At 39.8% G+C, this 14101-nt stretch overlaps 1 protein-coding gene across 1 annotated transcript in view; it reads right to left on the bottom strand.

The window, feature by feature from the left end:
- The window catches only part of ca10a (carbonic anhydrase Xa), a 219089-nt gene that overhangs the window by 25910 nt on the left and 179078 nt on the right, over window positions 1-14101 (bottom strand). Inside the window, exon 4 of the mRNA XM_035659240.1 lies at window positions 4278-4463. Coding sequence (XP_035515133.1) covers window positions 4278-4463 — 186 coding nt within the window. The remainder of the gene's footprint in view (window positions 1-4277; window positions 4464-14101) is intronic.

The following is a 14101-nucleotide window of genomic DNA, read 5'->3' as shown; positions in this document are numbered from 1 at the left end:
CACACACACACACACAATACCCTCCCCACCCCTCATCCTCCCACAGGCTGCCATTTCAGAAAGATGCTCTGCTTTAAAAAGTTTTAACATTTCTCTTTTTGTTCACGTTTCAAGGACATGCACAGCCAGGCCCACCACTCATCTGCAGATGGGGGCGAGAGGGAGCCTGAAAGAGGGAGAGAGAGGGAAACAGAATTTTCTGCATTTTCGATTATGAAACATCTTATTGGACCTTGAAGTCACGGCTTTGGCTCAGAGAAAGGCTGGGGTGGGCTATCGGGGGATGAGGAGGATGTTTTCTAGTTGCCATTTCAGTCAGAAACAGTTGTTTGAGTGAGGAGAACATGGCAAAAGGGAATGGGATGTTGAAAAAAAGCAAACATATGTTCGCAACCTTTCCTGGCCTTGTTTTCCCTGAGGTTTGGCAGCTCCATCAACTATCTGTCTGTTTGAGCAGCGCTGCCAGTTATTCTACTGAAACCAACATCTACTGCTAACTCCTCATACAGAGATTGGATGTGAGAGTCTGAACCACATGACAAGTAAGTAAGGGAGTGGACAATGAAGAAAAGCAACAAAAGAATCCCCAAATTATAAGAAAATAGAGCTTTGTGCTCTGTTAGCTTCTGTGTCATTACTGAAATAACCGACGTGTTCTCACTCCCAACTTGTAAAATACTGCAGCTTGGTCAGTGGCCCTCTGCTTCAAAATATGATGCTGTAGGTACCACTTATGTCATTTCTGGATGTGCAGGGCTCCGTCGTCCAGTTAGCAACAATACATATGTAATATCTGCTTAGACTTTCAAAATAAAGCATGTCAAGCAGTCACAGTTCGATTTGGTTTAGGCCACTTGCTTAGGACGAGGAAAAGATCATAAGTTACGTTACGTTCCTGGTGTAACTTAAGTACGTCACGCAAATTATGTAATATCCAGAAATTACACTAGAGGGATACCTACAGCATCATATTTTAAAGCAGAGGGCCACTGACCAAGCAGCAGTATTTGACAACTCGGGAGTGAGACTAACTGTAACCCTGAAAATGACAATGTAACTAATAAAGAACTGAGATATGGCTGTTTTAGATATTAAACCACAAACTACAAATAAAATAAATAAAAATAAATACAGCATGTAAAGACTTTAAGACTGAAACACTGTCACCTTATTTCTCAAGAAGTCTGTTGTTACCAATATACAAATAAAATCATTTAATGAAATTTAAATTTCATTTTCAAATTGTGTGCCTATGATGCATGATGGAATTAAATTGGTTCATTTTCATGTGAAAAATGAAAGCTGTACAGTATAAATAAAATGTTTTTCTCTTTCTGTTGTACAATTGTTCTACTAAACATAATGACATTGAATGTGTATGTAAAATGGACTTGGTTTTAGCTGTCCTGTGTTAATGGAATGGAATGTTTGTCATGTTAAATTCATCGTGCCTATTGTCTGCTTGCATTGTAGTTGCTGTATTCCTTTTAGATTTTTTATCCTCTTTTCAACTACATCATGATTTGCCCGCTTTCTTCTGTCCAATTTTAAATGTTGCTTGTTTTATTTTTTATGTATTATTATTTATTTGTTTTATTGTTCTATTAATAGCTAATCTAATATCTGACCAAAGAACAACAGTTGGAAATTTGTCTTTTCGCTAGCACCAGTATATTTACGTTTATGCTGATTAAAGTGCATTTTCCTTGGAAAACTAAACATGAATAAATAAATAAAAGTATGGAAAATAATTTGCTTATTACTAATTAGGGTGGGATGATCCTATGACTATGAACATATATAATATAATGTATTTTAATGGGAAATGACAATTTTGATTTGATATAGGGGTTTCATTTTAATATCGGCAGAACATTGTCTGAGCATTAATCAATGTTTAATTCTAGTGGATTTTATGGAAATAATGCTATTACAGATATGATCACTTGAAAATCATAATTTTAATTTCATGATTTTTTCCCCCAAAAAACCCACAGAGGAGGTTCATTTATTTATTTTTAGCCTGAAAAGATTTCTGTCAGGCTGTGTCTAGCCACAACGAGCTGCACCAATCAGATGGGCAAGGCAGCCTGTATGTAGCCTGAGACCTGAGGGCAAAATCAGGGGTATAACTACTAATGAAGACACTGATTTTATGTCCTCTCTATCTTCTCTGGAAATTTGGGATTTAGTGACCTTTGGGAAGTTTACATCCTCCTATTAAGAAATATGCATGTCGAGTATTTTAAATGCATGTCCCTCCCCCCACTCACAGTGGAAATCACTGGCAGTCTGTGTAACATTCCTCCTCTGTTGCCTGCCTTAGGGATTCTGTGTGCAACATGGCAACAGTGTGACCTCACATTTCAGATATCAGCGACAAATCTCTTCAGAGCTTCTCTAAGAACTCCTCCAACACAGTGTTAACCAACAAAGGGCGAATCAGTGACTGAAGGCAGGGGTGAAATAAAACAGGAAGTTCTCGAAGGAGCCTCGAGATGCATCAGTGTATGTGTGTGTTTGTGTTCGTGTGTGTGGACGTGTCCTTTCAGGCTCGGGTTACAGCTCTCTCCACCCTGAAGGACGCAGTAAACACTTGTTTTATTGTGATTTGAATATCAGCTCTCAGACTCTGAGGGAAGATAAATGATTATCATTAATTATAATAAATTTGCCTGTCAAGACTGCAATTATTTTGTTGCCACACAAATTGGTTATTCATATAATGGCGGCGGCGGAATGCAGCGGTGTGAGTGACTCATGATTTTGTTGAACAATCAAAGCCAGGGAAGCTAATTGTTTAAATGTAATTTTAAAATGGCAGAGCGTGTGTTCGTGCAGGGACGGAGTGTGTGTGTGTGTGTGTGTGTGTGTGTGTGTTAAATGCTTATAACTGTCACCTCCAAGACAAGTTTGTTCCCACTGAAAGCACTGATGCAAAAAAACTTTAAAACAAAATTTAGGCATCTGAAAACCTTTTCAAAATCAGCTGTATTAAGTGAAGAACAATGGGTAATGGAGAAGCTGAATTTAAAGATCCTTTAAATGAAGATTCAAGGTTTCCACCCATTAAGGACCAATTTATGCTTTTGCCTTTAAAAACCAAACATTTAAAACACCTACTTGACACTTAAAAATCTGCTTTGAGGTGGACAGGAGCCTCACTCAGACAGGATAGTCTAATAGTACATGTTCCGGTCTACCAGAGTAATCATTACAACCCCATTTACTGCACACACTGGTTTTTTGGTGCATCCGCTGCTCCTCCTCTAATTTGAGACTTAACTGCAGGAACATTTAGCTTTTTTTGCATTGTATCGCTGACTTTTGTGCAGAGATTTCCTGTTCCATAAACTCCATACAACAACTATAATGTAACGATTCGTATGATTCTGTCAAACCCTGGAGAACATCCAATGTCACACAGTTAATGCGGAAGAAAATATTCTCCTGCATTAACTGCATGGCAGCTATGGTAAGGTTAAGTTAAAGATGGCGGTTATTGCAGGTAAACTATGGTTAAGGCTTGGTTAATGTTCCAGGTTACGGAATGATTGGGGTTATGGTTATGGTCTGTGACAGAACACAAACTGTGATCTCCTGTAATCATATGGTAAGAATATAACATGCTGGAATGTAATAGAAAAAAGAATTTTGCTAACCTGATCAACTCATACAATAAATAAAAAATTCTAGGGATTTATTCTGACCAAAGCAGAGTTGGTAATTGTTGGAAAGACTAACAAAGATTTGATGAGTTTAGTTTCTGTCCACTTGTGTACAATAATTGCATAGTAAAATTACCATTTTCGTCTATGGAGTCTGGTGGCGAGCCATAGCTATGAGCGATTACGTCTGTTTCTGGTAAAACAAAGGGTCTATCTCTGTAGGGATGCTTTCTATAATGTTGTCAGACAACAATCTGAGCCTAGTGAGCAAATGACAGGCTCAGGTGTGAGGAAACCTATCAATGGGGCATACTGTTGAGTTTCCTGTTTACTGCAATGCTATCCAGTAATAAGGTGGGTGGTACTGTAACTAATTCCTCCTCACTTCAGAGTGTTTTGAGTAAAAGTGTTTTGGTACGTCTGTAACCATGAAATATCACTAGTGCCAGAAGTACATCCATTTTCACCTTGATGTTTTTTTTGAAAAATCTGGTCCAACAAACTCATTATGGTAGAGTGTCTGATTTTTTTATATGGTGACAATAATGTGTTTACTGCACTTCTCTTGGCTATGAATTACCAAACTGTAATAAAAAAAAGTGTATGCACCTCTCCAGAGAAGGCCTGTCCGTTCAGCAGGTGTTCGGAGCCCTGGCCGTCCTCACTGCCGAAGTGTAGCCTGATCTCCTCTAGACGATGGCTGTACGTCATCGGCCCTCCAGAAATATTAACCAGATGCTCCTTGTCCAGTCGCAGAGAGACGTGGCGGCCAGTGTTGTACATCGTCCCTCCCACCTGGAGAAGAACAGATGAGGTACAGTTGATTACACAAGTCATATTTCCAAAGAAGGTTTTAGGTCTGAAAAGTGAAGCAAACACAAAGTGCCATAAACCTGCACTCTATTCAATACCCAGCAGGGGGCAACTCCAGTGGCTCCAAAAAGAAGTCTGATATTACTGAGTCTTATGGCATATGAGCCTACTTCTCACTCGATTTATTAGCTCAGTAAACAGTTTCCTAATGAGTTTATGGTCTTAGTCTTTTTCCATACAGCATGATGTTCATTGAGTAAATGATCGTCCCATTTAGAGTAAAATAGACCATAAAGCAGGGTATGCTTCAGGGCGGGGCTACCAGTACCGGAGTCCATCCAGCTCAACGCACCAAACTCAGATCCAACTGTCAAACTAGGCAGTGCTGATAATATATGCTAATATGGATCCATCTGTTACTGCGTTGACTATTTCTCCCCTGAAATCATTTCAGAAAGAAAATGTTACTGTTCTGTTACGAAAATACTTTGTTTGTGACCAGGCAAGCTGCAATTTTTGGAAAATGAAGCCAAAACCAAGTGTAGCCCAACTTGCCAGCTCCCCTCTCTCATCCAAACATTGTTACTTCTGGCCCCATTAACCAAGATGACAATGCCCATAATGCCAAACTGAGGCTTCAACGTCACAATGGGTTTTTGTGAATGGCTTATTACTGATAAATAAATGATCCGAAAGGAGTACACATGAGGTCATTAGCGTGCATTATGTGTTCATTTACATTTATTTACATATGACATTTAGATTGACAAACAGGAAACAGAGAAACCTCTAACATTTACAGTGTAGGACACAAGCACAATTCACCTACTTTTTCATCTATCAGGAATATTCCTGCTTTCAGGTGATGACCTGCGTAAATGTTACCATGGTTACCGTGTTATCTTGCGTAAATATATGCACTGCTTAAGCAGATTTGGAAATGACAGTGACAATGACAGCTTCTTCAAAGGTTGCTTTCAAACCACAATAGAACACGTCGGAAGCCACAGGGTTGTGAGATCATAAACTCAAAGCTTAAATAATAGACGTAGGTGAGAAATGAATAATAGAGAATAATAGTGTTTATACTAAAATTTCTGTTTACACAAAAATGAAAGATCTGCTTGATAGGATGTCTACTATGTTGTGAAATCTTAAAGCCTGCGGCTGTGGAAGACTCGTTACTAAAGGCTACTCATGCATTCTGAAGGAAGGCTTGCCTCAGTCTCTGTCTGAGACAAGAATCATTTGTTTAGCGAGAGTTCCAAAAAACAAGCGGGGAAATTCACGTTCTCTTTAAGTCTTTTTCAGCTTTGGTTCCTGTTATAAGGAGATGCTGTTGTCTCGCATTTTTGACAGCTTAGGAAGTTTTGGTTGAAGCCTGTATCATCAACAGAGCTTACGCGAGAACAGTCCTGGGGGCTTTATTTAATTAGGCAGCAATCTGAGCGAGAGGCGATGTTGGAAACTGCAGCAACACTTCAGAACACAAAGGGGAGAGTGAAGCCTCAAGTGAGAAAGGGACAGGTAAAGAGGCAAAAAGGTTGAAATCATCAGAATATGCTCATAATCGATACACAGTAAGGTTTTAGGGGAAGCGCGGTATTACCAAAACAGCCCAGAATAACGATCTTTATCGGTAGCCCTGTTTATTTATTTATAATGAGAAGTTGTTTCAAAGTGAAGCATTGATATTCACGCCACGACTTTGGGTGGACTTCCATCTCTCTTATCTGCCTCTTTCTTTCCTCTTTCCACTCCCTCGGCTTTCCCTCCACTCCCTCTTCCTCATTCCTTTTACCACTCGCTTTCAAAATGATCACCCCGCCCTCCCCCCACCCCCCCTCAAAATCCCAGAGAAAGAAGTCTGCCCACACACTGTAAATATTTTATAGAAGCTCAGAAAAATCAATGATTTGAAAGGAGAGAGAGAGGAAGAGGGAGCGATGCAAAGAGGAGATAAGTATGGGGAGCCGAGAGGTGTGCTGGATTTAGTGCTCAAAAAAGAAAAGGTAGTGAGTAGAAGAGAAGTCTCAAGGCAACATGGGTGAGGTGAGACCCCTGAAAAGGCCAGAAAAATCTCATCCGACTCGGGACCTCCTTTGGCTATTATTCATGAGGCACAAGTGGTGCAAGGCCTGTGGACTCTCCTAAAACATCACAAATGAGGAATGTCTGCCTGGTAATGAAGGACACTGTGAGATAATCAGCTAAAAATATGCAGCATGCAAAGGTATAGGAATAGGAACATGGCCCAAATTATGTGTATACCGCAAATGTCATTGTTATCTCATTTCAGAACCATTGAAATTAATATGCTATAATCAGTCTTAAGAGTCCTCCAAACTAATCATAATAGTCATTGCCCTCTGAAATATGGAATATTTTGTGCCTGTTTGCCAGTGCCTTCCAAAACCATTACATATGACTGCTACAGGAATTATTCATATCTGATATGCCAATGCTATAATTGAAGGCATATTATGCAGGATTTGTTAGTTGCTGCTTGTAAATGCACCATTCAAAGTTGGCCCTAAATCCCCGGCTGGAGCGAGCCAGAGAGACAGCAGCTTTGGTCGAGCTACATAGAAAATGAATGAGAAGAGGGAGTGATGTTAACGAGAATAAAAGCAGTGAATGGAAATGTTATTTAATGATTGTTTCACAGCAGTCACAGTCTAAAACACAAATAAGCACAGCCATGCAGGAGGGTTAAGGTTTGGTTGCGTTTGGACCAAAAAATAATGAAACATTAAAGCTGCACCAATCATTATTTTTATGAACAATGGATCAAATGACTATGCGTAATGTGAAAAGTGTCACTAGCAATAATGAACCCACAGAGAATTATCACGTTCCCCGGATTTAAAGTACGAATTTTAGTGACTTTTAGCTTATTGTTTTGGTTTCGTAGCCTACTGTATTGATTCAGTCTCACTGCTTTCATCAACATTGTTATAAAGGGCTGCAGGCAGCTGTTTTCAATGAGAAATGAATGATGTCTGGACCACCCACTGCACACTACCATACAGACACAGTTAGCAACTAGATGGTGAGCAGAGTGGAGCAGTTACACTGGTCAACATTTTTCACCATTTTCTGGGGCCAAACAACAAATCAATAATACAAATAATGGTTAGTTGCAGCCCTACAGTAGTTTGTTCACATGATCGATAAAACAACTTTACAAGGCCACAATATGTCAGACATGTGTGACATAGCGATCGTGGTTGCATGGGCAGCCAACTCCCAGGTCAAACTTGCGTTGAGGGACGAGATCCTATGGGTTCAGGCTTTCCACCAAATGGCTGCTGCAAGGATTTGCTGCATTAGTGAGGTTCAACACTGATGTTAGGCTATAAGGAAAGGACCTTCCTCAAAAGTGGGAAACATCTATCATGATCTCATCAGGGTTCCCAATTTTTTTATTTCATACCACAGACCCCCAATTTGAGAGGATTTGTCTTAAGGAATCCATTAAGAGGATTTTTTTTAATGTTTAGGTTTTCAACATTTCAAAGTCTTCAATCAATGATCAAAGGACCAATATAAATTACAATCAATAAAACTGACCCAGTCTATTTTTTTGTCTAATTGTTCTAATTTCCAAAAAATAACCTACTCAAGGACCCCTGATGAAAACCACTGTCTTAGACAATATATAGTTCCAAAGGGCCTAGTAATGACAAACAGATCAACAACCAAAAGTGTACAAAAGTATGTGGACACTTGTGCCACACAGTATAAATCTACCGAATATTGAGTTTCTCCTGCCTTATATTCACACACCATAGTTTCATGTGACTGTTGCATTTACTGTAGCAAACAGTGTGCACCCGTTGCACAGGATGACAGGTTTTTCTCCCAGCCAATATCTGTTGTTCGGGCTGATCGCTCATGTCAGGGTAAATGGCTGGAGGCTGGTTGGGAGGCGCGGGTAGCGGAGTGTGGTTTGGAATGACAAAGGCGAGGAGAATAATCATGTTTGTCTTACAGTGAAACCGAGATACGGAGCGGCCCGCTAAGAGAGCATGTACAGTAAAAAAGAAAGCAGCTCCTTCTCTAATTGGTAATTCTTTCATCTCCTGGGATCGATAATCCCCAGCTACTGAAGTGAAGCACTCACAGCAGCAAAACAGAAGAGAACATCGTGCCACACACTCAGATACTGAGGTGTAAAAAAAGAAGACAGAGAGGCTGTAATGCAAGCTTAGATATGCAAATGATCTATAAGAATGGTGATTTTGAAAAGAAAAACAAAACTCTTCTGGAGCACAAAACGCTTTCTGGAGAGAGAATGAAAACTAAAAAAATACAAAATCATTCATATTTTAAGTGAGATTGTGAATCTTCTGAGACAGGGGTTGAGAGAGATCACATTTAACCAGCTGCTGGTGGGAGCCAGTGTTGAAGAAGAAATGAACACACACTTGAATAAAACTTGCTTACTTCACTTGTCATGTTTCTGCTGCTACAATTACCAGCCAGTCAATGTGGTGGAAAGGTTGCAAACAAAGCAGCGGCACTATATTCCAATCTGCTTTCTCATTATTCTTCTGAGTCTCAACATTTTCTGCGAGCGCTGGAGTAATTATTACAAGCGGGTTGTGGGGTTCATATTTTATTTCTCAGTGCTGAATGTATTTCTGAAAAATCCACTGCTTTTGTGCTCTATTCATGAAAATAAACCCAGTCAGATAAGCAGATGACTGTGTTACTTGTATATCAGGCTGTAAGACAATCAACAAAAACACTCTCAGCCGTCCAACTCATGTCTCAACATTATACTGTTACACTGATTATACTGTCTCCGCTTTTAAACTAATGGCTCCAAAATCACATCAGGAAATGCTTTTCTGCGCTCCAGTCTTTTGTTAAGAGTATTGCCATAAACAGTATACAGATTCTGTAGTTCACCTGATGCTACAGTGCTGCACATTAACATTCGTGTGGCCTGCCACTGAGGCTTCTGAGGCTCTCAAACTGTGTCACACAGCCCCACTGTTGGCCCGAAACTATTAAAAACTCATCAATGAGCCACACTGTTGCACATGTTCCTTCATTACCCTGAACACACACACAGTTTTGACTCAGTCCCACATATGCCGTTATGCTGCCACAAATACTCACCAGAGCACCAAATGATAGTTCCACAAAGAATGCACCATTTCCTCCTGTTTGAGTCATTTATGGTAATAACTTGGTAAAAACATATTCTCACTCATCAACAACAATTGGTCAAGTTAGCAAAGATAAGTATGCAATGTCCAGTCAAACCTTTTACATTTTATGACTTTAAATGGTTGCATTTTAGTTAAGTTTAGCTACTAAGTTTAGTTAAGTTTAGCTACTACTTGTCAGTTTAGCAACTACTTGTCGGGCCTCTGACAAGGCGGCCAATATTTAATGAGTCAGGATGAAAACTACAGCGACCACCCGTGTTTGGAAATTTATGAGTCCTTCTGAAATGTATTTTGTATCTGTTTTTTAAGGAGTTATGTCTATATGCCACAGAAATAGTATGGGAAGTCTTGCGTGACGGCTCAACATATTGTTGGTTTTGGCTGCTTCTTGGGATTTTTGATGGTAACAAAAATATTAAATATTGCTTGGAAAGGGAGTGTGAAGTGAGGGAGTTGCAATCAACTACACTACTAGGTGCCACTACATCCTACACACTGGATCTGGTATAAGTCATATTTTTGATATAATGTTTGAAATGTGAAAAGTGCCACTTGTAGTGATGAACCTACAAAAGAGCTGAACCTGCAGCTCCCCTCTGCTTTACGGGGCTTTATAGTGAGTTTCAGACTGGGCCTGGATGAAATCCACCCATCTCTTCCTGGGTTTCTTAGAGTGGGTCAACTTGCACCTTTATAATTATAGTCCTTTTTCCACAGCCGACTTTTTGTCTTATTATAGTAGAAAAAGCACAGGTGTTACTAATAACATTAACAATGGTGTCCCAGTAAGCCGGTGTGACAGTGAGCCAGCATGAACAACACCAGGACCCTGAAACTGACGCAGTTAAATAGAATTCATTCATTCTATTATTTACACCTCTGCTTTTCCAACTGTGACATGTCAAAATGCGAAAAAGACACATCATAATTTGTGTTCAAAGGCCCAGAAAAAGGGAGGAGAGAGTGAGACGTGAGGCAAAGATAGTGCATGAGGAGAAACGGACAGGTGCAGGCAGGAGTTCTAACTACAATGGGAAGTGAATTATTGTAGTTTGGCTGCTGTTTGGGCCAGTTTATTAACATAGTCAGCAGTTACAGCAGCACAGATCATGGAGGCAATTAACCTGCAATTTACATCAATATCGTAGTCCTTGGAGTCACAGCTCAGTCAACTTTGAACACTTACACATAGATTTAAATTAAGTATCACACTTAATCTAAATAAAATCTTATATTTTCTGAGGATATCATTATCTCAGAATAAACTTCCATAAATCTGCTTAGAAATGATAGAAAAAATCCAACCATACAGCTTCTGAATTCAAGTTTCTCTCTTATACCAAACTCAAATCTTAAAACACACCAAACCATCTTTATTAGTCTTTACATTGTTCCAACATTCACCAACGCTGGTGCCTAACGGTCTTTACACACTGCCCGACCTCCCTCGCTCATCTATCGCTTGATACCTCTCCTGTCCCCGCTGTGTCCTCATCTTCCACGGAATTGTAACTGTATCCCCTGTCATCATCAAACTAGTGGAAATAAACTCTTAATTCACATCAGTTAGATGTGAAAATACTCTGAGCCGATGAACGAGTGAAAGGAAAAACAGCTTTAGAGCCAGTATGTGTACTGCGTTGCTGAACATCACTGAGCAGTTCTCATTCTTCGGAGGCAGACCATTAAATTAGCTAAAAAAAAGGACAAAAATCTAAAAAAATCTAAAAAACATCTGGCAATGGAGTCGATGGACTGATATATTCGTCCAATTGCCCATCCCTAACCCACAAAGAGGCTTGTGTGATGAAACATATGCATGTTTGTTCTTCTATCTCTGTCAAATCTTTGTTTCCCTGCCCCTCAAACCTTTTCCTCAACCTGTGATCTCAACTCTGACACACCTAACCATAAGCCAGACTGTAACCCTGCAGCCTTGAACCCAACTTGTTGAAGGCAGGGACTGACAAGTAACATCCTCACTTTGGAGGTTTTTCCTGCTTCAGGCGTCACACTCATACTCAGAAGCAAACACAGTCGAGTGTGTGCTGGCAGCTACTTCAAGTCATCACAACAAGTGTATCAAAAAGACAGAGGAAGCTGTCAACGCGGCTTGATTTAGATAGAAACTGAAATCAAGCAAACTGCAGACAGTGTTGAGCCTGACAGCTGACACAACATTTCACACACACACATCGTTACAACACAGTTCCAATTAATGGATGCATAGCAGTGAGGAGAGATCACAGCCATCAGCAGCATACAGGAACATACTGCTGTGTATATAATGTATATTATAAAATAAACAACTTTACAAAGTGCTTAAAAGCCGAAAATATACAGTGCAGTACAAATTAAGAAGAAGCCATGAATTAAAGACAGAGATAAAAGACAATGAATAAAAATATGTAAAAATAAATAAATGAAGAGCATAAAACCAATGAAAAAAAGTCTCAAGAGGGACAAGAGATATTTTCGGGTTCTTGCATGAACCCTTGCTGCGGTATTTTGTACAAGTTGGAGGCGGGCTGACTGATTTCTGGCAGGGTCCAGCAAATAGTGAGTTGCTGTAATCTGAATAGCTAGAGACAAAAGCATAATGTGCGTTTGTGCATCGCTGACTGAAAGGAATGATCTTATCTTGCTAATACTCCTGATTTGACCCATAGCTGATTTGGTGATATTGCTGAAGTGTTTATAGAAGTTCAGGTCTGAATCAAAGATTACTACCAGATTTACAGCCTTATGGGTGCACTGCAGACCTTTAGAAACTATTGTGCACAATTCCTGTCCGCTTTGGGTCCAAACATAATTACTTCAGTTTTGTCATTTTTCAATATTAGGAAGTTGGTGGACATCCAGGACCTTATGGCTGTATATTGAGGCTGTTTTGTTATTGTATTGTAAATTAGAGAGTGCCATAGGATCTAATGCCATATGTCACTGCTTTGTTTCTTCTATAACCCCCCCCCCTCCCCAAATACACCTCATTTTGTTCAAGCAGCCTAAGCGTGCTTTTAATTTGTTCCGAGATGCTTCTAGGCACAATGGAGCCGAAAAGGACAATTGCACCGCGCGCTGGTCCTCCCTTAACAGATAGTGATGATCATAACGCACTACCACATTAGAGGTAATAGCCTGGCGAGCGTAAACAAGTCATAAAGGAGATTGTTGACTGTCTGGGGCAGACTTGGTGGTAGTGGGCAGGTGTGGTAATAGAAACCATCAGTAGCCTGCTTGTAATGAGAAAACACAAGCAGCATCATCATTATCTGAGCACACAGATCAATAGAGTAAATTACCCCTTGTTACAAAGAAGAAGTCTTCACTAACTACTGTATATGTTCAGCTATTAGATCGCAGTATTGCTCTATTTAAATGGAACAATTTAAATATAAAAGTCACCATCAGTTAATGAAAAAGGGTTTTAGCTGAAAGAAAATCTTACACCTAAGCAAAAAAGAAGAAAAATGCAATATGCTGGAGTACTGTATGTGTCACCACGCAGGGTAAAATAGTTAAAGTATTGGATATGGTGATAAACTACATGAATACATCAGGCAGTAACTGTGAAATGCTCACGTGCCTTAGCGAACCATCAGATGGGTTTTAATGTCTCCTCTAAAGGCCTGCAGCTCTAAGCACTGGATCATGGCGAAAATGTAATGTATTTGATTAAAATACAAGATGACTGCTACTCTTTCATTAAGGTGTGCAGATGTGGAGAGTAAATGGAATAGATGGAGATAGAGGGGACGCATACAGAACACGGGAGGGCAGGAGGGAAAGAAAGAAAGAAAAAAAAACCTGTGATGAATTAAATAGAAGCAGGGCTGTGTGGGCTGCAGCTCAGTGAAGTTATGGACGCACATAACTGCAGCAGTTCCAGTAATGCTACTTGATGAGAGAGATTCAGCACAGATCTGAGGCATTTGGAGAGAGGTTTTAAGAGACTGCTCTGTTCTCAGCAGAAAAACAACAGCATTGGTGGTTTTCCGGAATCAAACCATTCACCAGACCAGAAGGCTGGTCCCTGGATTATGTTCAACATACATATATCAACAATGCTTTTTAATAATCAGCACTAATATTTCTTTAACTTCTCTCTTTTTCTCATTTCTGCTCATGCCAAATATGTCCGGTTAAAGCCAGGATATGCTTGAAACATACCTCTGACCATGTCTAAAGGCTGTCATAAACAAGGGGCCAGACAGCATGAATTGTACAAATGGAGGTTTACAGCAAATGCTTTTGGACAGTCTGTCTTCAAAGGCATTCATGGTGGTTGACGTGGTGTGTGACAGAGGTAGTTGTTTGAAGAAACAAAAAACAGAGCTAGAGAGAGAAGTTCAAATCTATGTATATTCATATGGTAAATGGACCTGTACTTATATAGCACCTTTCTAGTCTTCAGACCACTCAAAGCGCTTTTACACT

The sequence above is a fragment of the Morone saxatilis genome, unplaced genomic scaffold, assembly GCF_004916995.1.
Source record: "Morone saxatilis isolate NCDOM2014 unplaced genomic scaffold, NCSU_SB_2.0 Contig1, whole genome shotgun sequence".
Classification (NCBI taxonomy): Eukaryota; Metazoa; Chordata; class Actinopteri; family Moronidae; genus Morone; species Morone saxatilis.
This window is presented reverse-complemented; position numbering and strand designations above follow the sequence as displayed.